Below are 16,730 nucleotides of genomic sequence, written 5' to 3' on the forward strand. Positions count from 1 at the left end.
AATCAGAGGCCATATTATGCTCTGGGCTAAGTAGATGACAGAATGTTTGCAAAAAGAAAGACACTGCTTTCTGCCACCCACCATAGTTTCCCTGGGATGAGGGACCAGGAGATATTGTCAGGGCCTCTCTAGTGTTAATAAATCAGACTGTCTGCCTATGTCTAGGCAACATGAATTCTGTACAGTCCAACCCAACCTGGACCAGCGCAAGACTCCCAGGCAGAAGATCAGCAGCCAGAAGCCCCCACACCACACCAACAGTACCTGCGCTCTAAACACAGCTTCAGACCATTTGGATTTCTGTAAAATTACATTTTTTATTTAATACATACAATGCATTTAAACTGTTCAGTTTTAAACCCAGGGCAGCAGGAATGTATCTCCAAGGTTCTTGTTTTTGTTGTAGACCTGAAAGCAGAAAAAACCACCGACTTTTCAGGTTAAATCCTTACCAGTTTAAATCAGTCTGTTAACAAAGTCTTTATCCTTAATTCTAATTATTGCCTTTTGGTTGTTATTATGTGTATTCAGATCTTCACTTGCACCAACTGCCTCTAATGCCGAACTGTTCTGCTTCCGCCCTCTGTGTATATTGGGTCAAACTCTGCACCTACTATCATGCAGGGAGAGAAACTAATAGTATGCACCTACATGACTGGTGTCAAAATAGTGGCTGAAATCAGGATTTCTTTCTTCCTCCTGCTTTAGAGGCTGTAACTTATGTTTCTTTCCTCTTTGGAGACATTGAGCAGCAAGCCTTCTTCTTGCCAATGGTATCTGCAACAAAATACCAGTTGCATTACATTAGAGCCAAATTAGGGCACTGATGTTCCCTCACTGACAACTTTGCAGATGCAAATAAAAATTGGCTAAATGCTATGCCACTAGTGTAAAAACCCTGTCTGTCATTACCTGGATGTTTTAAGGTATAAAGGAATGATTTAATTGCTGGATTTCAGGACACAAAAATAAATAAATTTTGAGTGTCCTTACATGCAGCATGTCTGAAGTCCTTTTCATGAGAAATTTCATGGCACTGTGCAAAGCAAATGCTATTATGGATTCTGCTCAAGAACAGAATGTGTGCCACCTTCCCAAAACAGCGATGTGTTGTCACCAGCAACTGGAGCCTGCAGTGAGTGCCACAGATGGGGCACCTGCAGAGAGATGTACCCATTCCCAGAAAACCAGCTCCTCTACCACCCAACAGAGCAAAGCAGAAGGCTATTGTAACCTATATAATCTATAGATCATATTTCTACAAAAAGTACCTTCTTGTCCCTACAAAGTGCTAACACTTCCTTGTGCATCCATGTTTCATTTGGGTTGGGCAAAATAAACCAGCTGCACCTCCAAACTGCTAATTGCTACCGTGTCCCTTCCTACCCTCTCAAAGTTCATCCTGAACGTGCACTCATCTGTTTGCCTACATCTGGTAAACACAGTATTTCTAATATTTTATCTCTCCTGACATAGTATTATTCCATTTAAAACCAACTGTAAACATGTTCTTCCCTTCGCAGACATTTGTGCACCTTAGGAAAGTGCCTTTTTTTTTATAAAAAAGGAGGTAAGCATCTCTTCCTCAACTTATGACAGACATTTGAACATTAAAAATATTAAAAGACCATATGGATTAAACATTGATTTTATTTTTAGAGAGCAAGTACAATGATGTTGCATTAAAATAATGCTATGTCATAATTGTTACAGCTCTGATAGAAAAATAAACATCTCAATATACTACAGTGTCAACTCATTAATAAATAGCAAAATAGAAGTTAGTGGTCAACTGAAATTAATAAACAGCTATAAAAGTATACTATTTTAAATAATAAAATATTCAGTATATTTCTAGACAAACAAAAGTAGTGATTTAAAAGTATCATGTAAAATGAACAGTAAGAAGTTACAAATTTATTTAAAATCTCTTCCCTTACTAACATTCTCTATGCATAAAATCTAGAGAAACATTATTTATCTATATATACCTTTTTACAAAACATAGCATATGTTAAATAGAAAGTTAAAAACTGTAGTATTATTAATAGCTGTCACACCATTGCTAAATAAGACAAGTAAAGTAGCTTTACTTTTTAAAGCAGTAGTAGGTAAAAGTGAAGAAGGGGTTAGCACAGTGAATTAGTCCAACACTAATGTCTTCCCAAAAGAATCTTCCACCTTTCAACATCCCCCTTCAAAATATAACTGAAACAGCCCAAACACAGTATAGGATGAAGTGTTAGGATTTGGGTAAAAGCCATTATTTTAACAAATGCCAGTATTTGTTTTTAAATAAGTAGGTACCTTTTTTTAAGAGCGTATGTAGAAAAGGAAACAAAGAGAACATGCAATCCAGAGCAGCATTTCTGAAGCTTAAGAATCTAATTATTTTAAGAATTTTAGGTTTTTTCTTTTTCTTCCCCCACCTCTGCCCCAGAAAGGCCAACCATTCTGAGCTGGCTTGCACTCAGTGAAACCCCACTGATTTGGCTCACCATAGAAATGCATTCACGCTGGCTAATTTTAACCTTTTTTCTCTCCGCCTGAATTTCAATTCTCTGTAAGATCCATGAGATGTCTGTGCAGTGTCAAGATCATCATTAAAAAGTAGTGTTCTCCTTAACTACCGCTCTGTTTCTCCTTAGCAAATAAATCTTTCCCCTCTCTTGTGAATGGACAACCAGAACACTGGCACCACACCCACAGTCAGAGCAGATTGAGTGTCACCCAGCGCTGACTCAGCACAAATGCCTCTGTGAGAAGTGCCATTTCCCAGCTACAGCTGACATTCCTTGAGGCTGGCTGGTAGAGATCCTGGGGCTGGTGGGAAGTCAATGGGCAGATGCCCAAAGACTTCTTGGAAGCTTTAATGGAAGTCTGCAGCACCCAGGTTTACAGTATGCATTGGCACAAGTGTTCCCTTCTATGTTACCTGCATTTTTTGACGAGAAAAGCTGTGAAAAAACTGCAGTGCTGATGGTTGTGGACTTCACATAACACAGTTCTAACGTGTGACCAAGCACTCAGGACACAAACCACACCACCTCTGCCAAGCTGACCTACTCTGAAGAGGCGTTCTGCCCTGACAAATGGAGAAGTGAGGTCTCAGAGCACCATCTCCAGAGGGATGATCTTTGGAATTGTAGGATGTGTTGCGCCTGCTGAGGATGCGTTCCCCTCTTCAAGTCCCTGCACAGGAGGTGGTGCCCTTGCCTTGCTCTGCCTGGGGCATCACTGGGTCTTAGGGCTACTTTAGGACTAAGGGTTGCTTGAAGCTGCTTCACATGTTCAATCCCATGGTTTGCAGCACATGTACACTTAGGTATGCACGGTAAGCAGGAAATAGATATTATATATGACCAGACTGGGAAAATAATTTTTTCTTCTTCAGCCTGAAGAATACTTTACATAGCAGGTTTTCATGACACCATAGAGAGGAAAAAATAAATCCAGTTGAAAATAATGGATAAAATGTAAACTATGCCTATACAAACGTCCTTCCTTTCGAAGGTTCACTTTCAACATTCCTTGTGAACGAAAGGGAATTTCAGCTGGGCACAATGAAAATTCCTCGCATACCATGTGCACGTTTTCTGGATGAAACAGCTATTTTCCCACACGCTTCTGTAGCAATGCTGTTAATGTACTTATGATGCTTGAAAATAATCAATTCATAGTATTTCTTCATTTCAGAGTTTATAAAAAACATCTGAAGTAAAATGCATGCTTTTTAATTGCATAAATATGTGGTTTCTGAAATGTTAGACAAATAACCAGTTAAAGGCTAAAAAAATGGGATCAGAATTTGAAAATTATATATATATTGACATTAAAATCTGCTGCAAAAAGTCACGCACATGCTCTGTTTGTGGGAGCAAATCTAAAAACAACTCCCAAACCAAATGATGAGATGCAACAGTATCTGCCAGTGTATTTCTGGGTATAGGCATGCAGTCAAATTATTTCACTCTTTTTTTTTTTTTTTTTTAAATTTTCTGAAGCAGCCCAGTATAAGAAGTTTTATTTAAGAAATTTGGAATGTTCTATTCTGAGGCTAGATATTTTCACCCTATTTTTACGAGCATCTTTGACGCACAATACATTGAAAACGAATATGAACTAATTCGTCTTTAATATCTCCCACATTAAGCACTATAGGAAGCAGAGTCCTTCTGCAATCACTGAGGAAATGCCTTGTGAATTACAGGCTGCTTTCTCATTTAAGGTCATGTGCTGAGGGAACACAGCTCCCTAAATAGTGAGGCTTTTGTTGGGCTATTCATCTCCTGCAGCAGCTCTTCTGAAAAACATGGTCAAAGGCAGAGAGAAACAAGTACCAAGCAAAGCCAGAGTTTCTCATGGATAGATTCCATCCCTAGAAACAAAGCCTCCTCCCAAGGATCCTGCTCTGTATAAGCTCCCCACGGGCCTTCTAAAAGCCTTGACCTGTCACAGTAGCAGCAGCTTATTCTTTTTCACTGGGCTTCTCCACAATACAGCAAAGCCATGAGGGAGAGGCAAGAAAAGCTTTTTTTTCTTAGGGTTTTTTTTCCCTCAAAATTTTCTTTTTCCTTTTTTTTTTTTTTTTTTTTTTTTCTTTTAATATACTTGTTTTTAACCTCAGCCGAGCAAGCAGCTTACAGTGCAATTTGTCCTCTGAGCCTGCTCTATTTGACCAGAGCATATTAAACATTCGGGCAGGTGTCCGATAAGGAAATACTGGCTGTGCCCCTTCATGGGCAGTACTGCAAAATCAACAAGTGCTACAGAAGAAATGCAGTAGCGGTGTGATGTGTCTGGAAGATGAGTGTTACAGCTCAAATCTTTCTCCAACAAAGAACTCAGCTCCATTGTCCTCTAGCCACATATTTTAAGTCCCTCTAACAGCAAAAAGTAACTTCTAAATAAAAAACCATTAGTTATCACTTTAGTAAATGCTTTAAAGGTCATTATGGCAAATACATTCTGAGGAATATTGTTTGTTAAGAAAAATTACTACACCGTTTAAAAACATAATCACACCTTTTGTTATATACTCAGATATTCTCCGCTGAGCTTTTAGGTTTTTTTTCTGTTTTGTTTTGTTGAGTGAAACAGATAACCAGAGACTTTGTTTCCTACTCAAAAATATTAATGAATTGTGACTAGGACTAGGACAATAACATGTAAGCCACTATCAATCTTTTCTCTTTATCCTACTGAAACCAATTGTTTGGAATCTCCTAATTTACACAGGAGGAAAATGGTTCTATGTGTTTTAAAAGAAAATGAAAGTTTAAGGTATACTTGAGAGAATACAGAATTAATCTATAATTAATATATTACAATTAAGCTATCACTGAAATCAGGTTCAGTGTAAGGCAACCCCCTTTTCTCTAAATAAGGCACTTTTACCTTTACAGTGAAAAGTCCAGGGACTACTTTTAAGACTGCTTTAAAAACACTTAATAGTCCAGTTTACATTTAAAAAAAACCAACCCTAAAATCAGAAGGTTTTTTGACAGTTTTATGGAAGGCTTATTGTCTCTACATGATTTTTCTCAATCCTACTTGATCCGTGACCCAAGAAATGGTGAACACTCACATAACACTTATCATTTTTTCTGCATCCTGCCCTCCTTTCACATGGATACTACTCAGATTTCAGTGGGAATTTACAGAAGAAACACAGAATAGGAAATAGTCTCTAAAAAGTGCATATAAAGAGGCCCTGTTTTGTTTCTGTAACTCTTATCGATGACAAGTACAGACCAATATTTAGTATCAGTAATGATGCTAAAATGACAGATTGTATAATGTCTTCTGAGATGATTTTTCTTTTTGCCAGCAAGATTTTAGTGCATTAGAATTTGATCAGATTTTCGTAGGGTTTTGGCAGCATAAAGTTAGTAAATCAGTCTGTTGGCTGACTCTTCTGACAAGCATATAACAATATCATCTTCTACCACTGTAGCCAGTTTCAGGGGTGATAAAATGCTTCTGCTTGAACTTGTAGCTCAGATTCTGCCCTCAGATAAGCTTATATTGGTCCCACTGTGTTTAGAAGAATTTTGCCCATTTCGAAGGCAGAATTTGATCCCAAATTTACAAAGTCAATTAATGTGTTCTCTTGAGAAAGAGGCTCCTGTTTTCCTCATCTTCCAATCTGCAGGTTCTTTTTGACATCACAGGAGACACATTTCTCAATGCACAGTCACAGAAATTGAAGTGGTTATCTAAGAATTCACAAAAACTAATCCTGACAATTAATTTACATAGAAAAAAGAGTATGCCTCTCATGTCTGATATTATACAAAAAAAACAAAGCCCTTATTTGGCAAAACACTGACATGTAGCTAGCAAACCAAACACAGCTCTGGTGTAATTTATCTACTTGCAATGAAGTTGATGCTGCTGACTCAGAAGGTGAAGTCAGCTGGCAGTGATCGTGACTATGCTGTTGGACAGAGGAAATCTCTCGTTTTCTGTAGCCACTCAGTTTCCAAATACCTTTAAAATTTGTATAAAAGTTTTTATGTTGAAATGAGTAAAAAAGTTAAACATTACTCTTGATCAGATATAAATTATCTTTAAGTGATATCATACATATGACTATATATATATATATATAATTTACCTGTGTGTGTTGTGCATGTGTGTCTGTTTACACACACAACTATACACCCACACTAGTAACTAAGCACTCATTTAATCCAGTCATTTTTATTAAGAAATGAGGAAAGTCTAAGAGGCTAAAGCAGACAAATCAGTGCAATTTGTCAACTGAGAAAACTATAAAAGTACCATTTACTCTGTTTAAGAGCATTTGAATAGTTTATTGCTATAATATACAGCAATGTTAATATTTCAGTCACAGCTTTTGTCCATTCCCACAGAGCACATCAGTACTAGCTACATGTAGAGTGAGATCAGTGCTTTGTCAGACCAGTTCATATCTACATTCTAGGCCATTACTAAATAAATTAGAATATGCTAAAGTGCTACATCAACACTAATGTTCCTGAACAGTAGTAACGCACATTTCTCTTTCAAAAAAAAAAAAAATACAGCAGCTATCATTTAAAACACAGTCACATTACGTGAATGTGATTACGTGTCACTTTGTTACAGTATTGAACAAAACAAATGACACAAAACCATACGGCAACAGTCAAGACTCTGACGGAGTGCAAAAGGTAACTTTGAAGAAGTCAAGCATGATGGAAATAGGCATTTGCAGGAAACACACAGTCTTCAGAATTCACACTTGAAAGTTTCGTTTAATCGTAACTTGCTGATGTCGATATTTATTTCCTCTGGTTTGTCACGTCTGTATGTTACTGTTCTTGTACAAACAGTAGGCAAAAACATCTTATCCTTGAAGGAGAAGATAGAATTTTTATCAACCATTAGCTAGCTTTTATATGCAAGAAAAAGATTACTAAATGTGATTGCTCTGAAATCAATTACCTTCTTTGTTGCAGATACTCTGTAATCAGCTGAAGATTTAACTTTATTGCTACTTCCCTGCAGAATTATTTGCCTGATGATAAGGACAACAAGCAACCCGATCAGAAACGTAACTATAAAGATTATGGAAAAGACTCTAAAGTAGCTTTGTCCAGAGAAACATTCTGCAATGAAAGGAAAACACAAATGTAAAGCCGCATGTATGGAACAGGCACATCCCTTAAACACATATATACCTACCATTGCATAGTAATGTCGCATAAATGTAACACGAGCCTGACAAGTTTAGGGAAAACAACTTAAGGGAAGTTAAGGGGAAAAGTTGCCATGTGTATGCTTCTAAAGTGGGGAATATCAAGAAAGGCAACTCCAATGAAGATTCACTGTAGAAAAATGGTGAAAGTATTATTCCTTTAATCTACGGAACAAAGGCTCAGGCTTCATTTTGTTGGCCACTGTAAATTCTCTGTAAGTCAGTGAGTTTATAGCTGAAAAACCGAGGATGAAGTGTTAGAGATGTACAGGGCCATGACAGTTTAACCTTCACAACATTACAGTGCAGACCACTGGCAAAATATGAAAGAAAATGTGGTTTATTGAATCCTTGTCCAGTTGCTCTCCTCACTGGCAGACCTCTCTCACACAGAAAGCTTTCTTTAATGAATAGTAAAGTTATGAGACAAGTATTCACAGTTTGTTTCCTCATTTAGGAACAACTGTAAGATAAAAAGATGTACAAAAATGTGAAGTGACAACAGGTAACCATTTTTGTTGCAGCATGGACTGACTAGGTTTTATGAGATTTTATTAAAAAAAAAATTATTCTTCCACAGCCCTCATAACTGTGCCATTTTTTATACTTGAAAGGAATATTTAAACATTACTGATCATGAGGTAAGCATTCTACTTCATTCTTCCTTGTTTCTGGCAATGTCAAATAATGTAAGCATATCCAAAGTAATAAAACATACATCTGCCATAACAGATTTTTATAAATATTTCTTTAAGCATTGCTCAGGCAAGGTTCGTTATTATTAGATGTGACTTCTCAAGGAGCTGGGAAATCTGGTTTAGCAATGCTTGCCAATCATGTTTCCTGTTATTATTTATCTTTTACTTTCCCTGAAGCTATGAGTGATTTTTTTCTTTTTCCTGCTTGCTTTCTTTGTTATTGTAGTAATATGACACACTTTTGAAAGACACTGTAACAGTGGTGAATTCAATTACCAATCCGAACAATCTCTTATTAACATTACCTAGAAAATGTCACATACCTGAAGTTTGGTCAATATAATGCACCAGGTAAGCGCATGAGGTTGTGCACTGGTCAAGTTTTGCTTGAGATGCATTGTTAGAATGATGGCACTGAACACAATTCCTGTAAAGTAAAAATGTAATTAAAAACCTATGTCTTCCTCTGCAGTTCCCTTAAAGAGAATTTATCAACAGGCTGACATACTGCTTACACATAATGCTTTCCTGTTGCTAGTAAAAACATTGCGACATATATTTATTTTTTTCTGAAATGTGATGCCTCCCTCAGCATTTTATCCCTGTAATGCTTCTCAGAACCAACTAGTCAGAAGTTGTAAAGCAAAACATATCTTTGGCTACGAACCGCCTTCATCCGGCCCCTGCTCTGCATTTTGTGATGTGGGTTTTTCAGAGTGTGTAGCTCAGGGTCCAGCCCCCTTTCTTCAGCTATCAACCTCCAGTTCAGCCCTGGTCTTTCCTTATCTATAAATCTCCTGTGATGCACACTGGAACTTAAGGGTAGAGATGGGGTAGGAAACACAGCTTCGTTAATAATTTTTTGGCTGCTCTGTTAAGACAAAGCCACACTAAGTTCCCGATGCTGGGCAGTTCAGAGTGCCAGCAGTGCAGCAGGAGGCAGCGCTGTCAGTCCTACCATCTTTACTGTATAGCCTTGCAGAAGATGGACGTCACAAGTGATCCTGAAAAAGCCCTGCCTGAATTTTTAACAAAGCTATGCCATCTTCTGAATTTATTAAAGGCAAACATTTCACAGTGACTTTGAACAAATGTAAGCGAGCAAGACTAACTGCATTTTATCTAGTGAAGCCTAAATGCATTTTATCTAGTGAATCTTTTCAGACATGGCCCAGCTTGGGTCCCCAGATGAGCTATAATTCAAGTGAATACAAATAAAAATTCTGTTTTGATTGCTATTCCCTTTCCAAGGAAAGGCTGATCTCTCACCCTCTCAGCCACAGTGGGATGCAGAACATCACACGGGCTGATGGGAGGGCATAAAAGAGCCATGCTCAAGGACAGGGCTTCATCAACTCTTTAAGCCAGCACCACTCTGTATCAGTGAGAGCTTGCTCTAACTTGTCTCCTCCCTGGGGCTGCTCATATTGACTCCCAAACTGTCCCTTGGATAAGGAAAAATGACATACTTTAAAACTAGCATGGCAAAGACTAAGTGTTTTAAAACTGATTAATGGAGAATGTTGTTCTCTGGGTAAGACCAGTTCTGCTCTGCTGACCAATGTGCAGATACTGCTCTTGTTCTACACCTCCTTCTTTCAGCTGAGAAGCACAAGGAGTGTGCAAAAACAAATTTGGAGAATATTATTTGACTTGGTTGCATTCAAGAGTAGGATCTACTGCCCATTTTTAAAACTCCAAATCGATAGGCTTTATTTCCTACCCAGAAGATTTCATATGAAAAAACATGAAAAAACGATACTCATAGGACACATCTCCTTTGGCTTCAAAAAGCTGAAACTTGGACACAGACTCATGAACATAGATATGGATGTGCAATTGTCTTAATTGCCAGTGTGAACCTCTCAGCTACACAAAGAAAAGTCTCAAATATGAATTGTTTGAATTTTCTACAGTCTAAATATCTAAGAAATACAGCACATAGCTAGCCAAGCAGAAATATTTCTCCTTGTTTCAACACTACTGAGTTAAAAAGTCAAGTCTAGCACACAAAAAACGTACCAGTTTTCTTCACAGGCTTTGTTACAAGTAGGGCAATATTCACAGAAACGGCCAAAACTTCTTGGATCTGTGCACTCACACTTTCCACATACACATTTTCCTCTTCCACTGCAAATCTGGCCCTTTGAATTCAGGCAGTGCTTTGCTGATTGTAATGAGCACTGGCAACGGTCACCTTCCCAGCCAGCAAAGCATTTGCATTTACCAGCTTCACATTCACCATTACCTGCAACATCAGATAGGACTTGAGTCATATGCTACTATGAAAACATAGAAGGTCAATTTTTATATGCATTTGTTTGTATTTCTGGTGCTTTACATTACACAGAGCTAATTTAGACCTTGACTTGCTAATTAGTTTTTAAGTTAATGAAATGGGCTGAGATTACCAGCATGATACATATTTATGGCTGCTGTTTGTTGTTAAGTTGAACAAAAGCTGCTACCTTGATGTCAGCCTAAAACCTTTCACAAGAATTTTTCCCCGTTGCCTTGCATCAAAACAGTAGGGATTAAAAATGACACAACGATCAGGAAAACAGTCTTCAGGAAAACTAAATGAACTTCTCTTTAGCAAGAAAACATTCAATTCAAATAAGCAGCGAGATTTGGTGGAGGAAGGAGTTTCAAGTTCATGTGCACATGTCAGGCTGTTTCTCTCTTTTTCTTTTTCTTTTTCTTTTTCTTTTTCTTTTTCTTTTTCTTTTTCTTTTTCTTTTTCTTTTTCTTTTTCTTTTTCTTTTTCTTTTTCTTTTTCTTTTTCTTTTTCTTTTTCTTTTTCTTTTTCTTTTTCTTTTTCTTTTTCTTTTTCTTTTTCTTTTTCTTTTTCTTTTTCTTTTTCTTTTTCTTTTTCTTTTTCTTTTTCTTTTTCTTTTTCTTTTTCTTTTTCTTTTTCTTTTCCTTTTCCTTTTCCTTTTCCTTTTCCTTTTCCTTTTCCTTTTTCTCCTTTCCCCTCCTTAGAAGCACACATGACAGCACTACTTTTTTGCCTTTTGGAAGGACAGATAACTGAGCTGGACAGGTGGGTAAGCTGTGCTTATGAACTGTAGGTTGTTTAATAAGAATTTAAAAAGCACAGCCTCAAGGATTCAAATGACTCTGGTGGCATTTACAATCTCCCAGGCAAAGCAGTGCGAACTATAAGGCAAAATCCATATGTTTTCCAACTTGTAGCACATTTAGGCAGGTGTACAACTGTCATGCTGATAATTTTCAGCTACATTTTTAGAGTGCGTGAGAGCACCTTTAGGAAATATAGAAATAGAGAGCACATAAAGCACAGGTGAATCTCACAAGGCCTCCTCAACTATGGCTCAGCAGTTGTCAAGTTTCACACAAACTGTGATGGCTCTTCTTGTTCTCCAGGGACCCACAGAGCAGCTGCAGGGAGACAGTCCTGTCTCACAGATGGGATCCCCTGAATGGGAGTGAGGCCAAGTATAGGCTGCCCCTTTTTTCACCTCTGGGCAAAATGGAGCGGGGGATGGGATCCTGGGACATCTCAGAGCAAGGCTTTGCACTGGAAAATATCCCATGGAGAGGCACACTGCTCAGCCACGGCCCCAGGCAGCAGGTTCCCCTTGTGCTACCCCAGCACAGGACTTCGTCATGTGTGACAATCTCCAACACCTTTGAGGCAAAGATTTCCACATCTCCTCTGCTGACCAGGGTGCCACATCTCAGGCTTTAGAAGCTTATAAGATGAAAGGTCTGCTTAGGGTAAGATATAGTAAATATGCAAAGTTGGATGGGGGGAAGGCAGAAGAGTGAGAAGATTAATAGTAATTCTTTGTGTTGAAATGAAGTATTTAAAGGATTAGGTAACATTATTTCTCTTCATTTATGTAAGGTTCACAGTCACCAGCAGAGCAAAACTGAAATAACTCTACTAAAGTCCATAGTATTACCCTAAATGTATCCAACTGAAGGAAAAAAATTTGGTCCCACAATTCAGTCATTGGTCAGTATACAGTGAAATGAAAGCATGCGGGACAGCAGTACGGATTTTTAAATATTCAATTACTTCTAAGGGGAAAAATATCCTGGTAGAAATGAAGTAGTGATACTGATTTGATCCCATTTTTCCTTAATAATTCTAACTTAAAACTACATGTTTTGTATTTTGTTCAAACGTAGTCTTCATTTGCATGCTTGCCTTAAAAAACATAAAGTAGGCCACAAAAAGAATAAGAATTTCAAACAACTCTCCCTGTTCATGTTTCACTTCTTCTCTTCTTTTTGGAGCAGGTGCTCAGAACACTGTTAGCATATATACGAGCATTTGAAATTGTCACAGTATCTCTGACAAGGCTTCAGGGTGTTAGAAAATGGGAACCTCATCTGGAAGTTACGATTCCTCCTAATCACTTAGTATTTCATATTCCCATTAGACTGAAATGTATCAACTTACTTTCTTGAATAATGTTACTGTTTTATTCAAGATATCAGTATCATTACCTTTGAAGAAGTCTGAGATTAAATCTTAAAATAGCTGAAAAAAAAAAAATCAATAAATCCCCTAAAAAGCAGTGCTGAAGTTTAGAAGACAGTGTGTACCTCTGTGGTGAAGCCAAGGAGCGTGAATTCCTACGAGTCTGTTCAGGACATTTTGCACACTAATTTTTCACACACAGTTCTTGTACTTGACAGCCTTATATAACTGTTTTCAGCTGCATCATGTATATAAGCTTCAGAAAGGAAAACAAAACAAAAACCCAAACAAAAACAGAGCACAGACATAAACTCTGCAGCTTACCAGAACATAAGTTTCCCTGGTGATAAGGGCAGGAAAAATCATCCATTTCACAGTACTTGCCATACACCTTGCCTAGCTTGTTTTTGTAGCAGAAACATTTTCCATCTACGCAATTCCCTTGACCGCTGCAGATGGGCTGGTCCTGGTGTTGTCTGCACCTCTCAGAAGGAACCACATCTCTATTAGAGCTACAGTTACTGTCACTGCAATGGGACTGTTTGCCATCAGAAGAAGTTTCATCAGCCCATACTCTTTTTTGCCTTGCACTGTCTCCATACTGACAGCCACAGCTTTTCTGCACGTTAATGATGGCAGTTTCATTGAAACCAATGGGCTTAAGTATTGCATATTTTCTCCCTCCAGATGTATCACATCCTTTCATTGTAATTGACACATTGAAAAGCACCTAAGAAGAAATACAGATTTTACATCATTATTATTTTCCATAAATTGGTTAAAAATTTTAATACATAAAGCAGAATCTTGCATTCTATATGACTGTGTACCAGCTAATAATAAAAAAAATACACAGTGGCCATTTGTCAAACAAAATGTATTAGTAATACAGTTAAAATCCTAACAATAGAGGATTGACGGCACTCTGCTTTTCATGTTAAGAAAGCATAGTTGCAAAAGATAAGTTTAATATAAGTTAAATAGTAATAGAATTACCATCATCATCCTTCTGTTATGATTTAACGTGTACACTCTGCTATAGAAATACTCAGATAAGAGTTTGAACTAGATTGAACAAGGCAACACACAAACACAAACAGAGATACTCTTCATAAAAAGAACCTATAATGAATGTTCTTGCTGAAGAAATGGTCTGTGCAAATAGAAGCCACAAAGGTTTTTTGGATGGCCCTATCTACTCCTACTAAACCACAGAAATGGCTCACACCTTAGTAGCAGCTTATTTGTCACAGTTCCTACAATGGGGACAGAGCAGGAGACTCCTGCTGCTCTTGTTGGGGTCCCGAGCAGAACAAGTGATGCTTCAGAGTGGACCCAGTGCCCAGCTCCTGGCCGTGCCAAGCCCATCACCACCATGCCCCAGGCCCTCACCCCAGCAGTGCCCACTGCAGCAGCAACCTCTCTGGCTTTCCAGAATCCTGGTGCAAGATGCTGGATCTTTTTGGGTTTTAGGTGGCTGCCACAGAGCTTGCATCAATTGCTGCCAGAACACTTTGACAGCTCTGATGTGTGATACTTTCACTGGATATCAATCTTGTATTTCATGATTGTTTATTTGGTTTCTTTGGAGCAGTAGGTTTCTGACAGGGTATTCTCACAAAGGTTATTTAGCCTGCTGATATAAAACAACTTTTCCTCACCCCCTCACATAGAAAATACAACCAAGAGGAAAAGGTGAGAGAAAGGAGCCCAAGAGAAGGAAATACGTTCACTCTTTACCGCCAAAGAACAAAGATTTCCAAGTGCAAAAAAAATAAAAGAGAAAACTTAAGAAACTGATTACACAGGAGGCTGAAACTACCCACAAAGACTAAGGCCATTCATTTCTCACCACTGTCTCCCCCTCCCGCTGCGCCCCCACATGAGAACAGCCGAGCCCTTGGGGACAATGGTGGCTTTGTGCCTACACGGACAACAGGAGAAGAATGCCATACAGAAGCATGCGCTTCTTAATGTCAGATTGAGGCAGGGGCACACAGGCTTTGTCTCGCCCTTTGCTTTTCTTTTTCTTGTTTCTTAAATGCACCACTACACATATAAGCCCTTGTTGCCTACACTCTCCATGCATGAGACTTCTTCCCTTTGGTTACAGGACAAAAGTGTGGCAATGCATGAATTCATAGGGCAGGTGCGTATCACATGGGGAGGACAGGCTTCAATTAGAGAATGTGTTTTTATTTCAACGCAGAGCCCTGCTAGAAAACATCATCTTCATGCACAACACAGTTACAGAGGAATGGCAGGCAGATGGGAGGGAAGGGCAAATCATGTCTTGCATGCAAGTTCTGAAGTTTGATGGGTTTGCACACAGTAGCAGAAAGATTAAACATATTGCAACTAAATAATTAGGACACCATTAACATTCACACTTGCTAATGGCCAAAGTTAGTTTTGCACCCTGAAGAGGCCATAGGATTCTTCCAGAATATAATACACTTTCTGTTTTGGTAAGAAAAGGAAGGAGGAAGGATTAGACAATGAAAGGAATGTGAGAATTAAGGAAAAGCATTTTGCTTGTAAACAAATACTGAAAGGAGGATTTACGGTCAAAATAAATTAATCTCTTGAGGATGGCTTACTTTCAACAGGAGTAGAGGTTTAGGACCACATGCAATCTTTTATAATCAACTGGCTTGGCCTTTTATTAAAAAGAAACAGATATAAATATTTTTCTTTTCATTAAACAGAACAAATTCCAGTCCTTTTCTTATGACATGCACAGGAACAACACTGAAGAGATGAGTGAAGAAGAAAAACACTGTAAATCCCCCTCAAACTGTAGAAGCTAATCGGCAGCAAGTCGTGCAGACAAAGTTCAGAAGAGTATAAAATACATCTAAATGAATGTATTTAAAATTCAGACATTTAATCTACTGATTTGTAAAACCACACCAGCTGAAACGTGTGTGCATGTCCAGAAGGAAAGAACTCCTTGACCCTGCTCTCCAGAAACACAGACCTCTTCCTGGCAAGCTAAATGACTTACTCTACTAGTCCAAGCAATTAAATAAATATATCAAGGCACAGAGTAGTTGTTCTGGGAAGAAAACCATGTTCTTTATATTAGCCAGACATCTTCACATTTTCATGGTGCATAATGCTCCAGTTTTATAATCCAATTCATTGAGTAGGTGGCATCAAACCAAATAGGGATAAATCATTTTATTAATTTGATTTATAAAATAAACTAATTATGCCCAACCCTGAGTGTGCATGAAGACTAATAGAGCAAGGAGAGGGAAAAGTGACATCTTGTACAGACCCAAGGAACACAAATTCCAATGATTCCTTTCCACTGGGTGATGATCTTTCAACCTCTTATGTACAGATTTCATCACAATGATGAACATGACCATTGTGTCCAGTGGAGGACAAAAGAGGAGAGTTTTAATGGATGTTAGCTTTCAGGAAAAGCTTTGAGCCTTAGTTCCATGAGATTAGTGAGAACTAAAATAAGATTCAGGAAAAATAAAACCAGAGAATAATAGAGAGTCTGTGATCATTAATCACATAAATCCATTTTCAGTTTAAGTAATCCCTAGAAGATTGCACACCATTGAACCCAAGCAAACAGAAAATAAGTATTCCAGTTCAACATACTTCTTCATCATATCCCACATTTTTACATCCTTCCATGCCAATTTTTTTACTTCCATCAGGACAGATTGCAGTGATATTGAAATGAAGACCTTGGATTTGGTTATCCACTTGAATTTTCACTTCAGAGATTAGTTTCTGTAACCAGAAAACAAGTTTTAGGAGCATTGCATCTCAACATATAATGTGCACTAGTGACTAACACCAAGTACGGCTACTGTGTCTGACTGAAAATGAAGAAAGCTTGTCTGTGTGA

General features: G+C 38.1%; 1 protein-coding gene across 2 annotated transcripts in view; it reads right to left on the minus strand.

The window, feature by feature from the left end:
• Positions 1–347: 347 nt before the first annotated feature.
• ITGB8 (integrin subunit beta 8) overlaps positions 348–16,730 on the minus strand; it is a 47,960-nt gene continuing 31,577 nt past the window's right edge. Inside the window, exons 9-15 of one of the 2 annotated variants that reach the window (XM_082045423.1) lie at positions 16,478–16,612; positions 13,181–13,586; positions 10,426–10,651; positions 8,727–8,830; positions 7,453–7,616; positions 652–777; positions 348–408 (exon numbers count right to left, since the gene is read on the minus strand). In XM_082045423.1, the coding sequence (XP_081901549.1) occupies positions 355–408; positions 652–777; positions 7,453–7,616; positions 8,727–8,830; positions 10,426–10,651; positions 13,181–13,586; positions 16,478–16,612 (1,215 nt within the window). In that variant the 3' untranslated portion in view covers positions 348–354. Of the gene's footprint in view, positions 409–651; positions 778–4,544; positions 7,360–7,452; positions 7,617–8,726; positions 8,831–10,425; positions 10,652–13,180; positions 13,587–16,477; positions 16,613–16,730 lie in introns of those variants that run through there. The other variant, XM_082045424.1, reaches the window with a different exon arrangement.

Source organism: Streptopelia decaocto (genome assembly GCF_964273445.1).
Source record: "Streptopelia decaocto genome assembly, chromosome: 2".
Lineage (NCBI taxonomy): Eukaryota > Metazoa > Chordata > Aves > Columbiformes > Columbidae > Streptopelia > Streptopelia decaocto.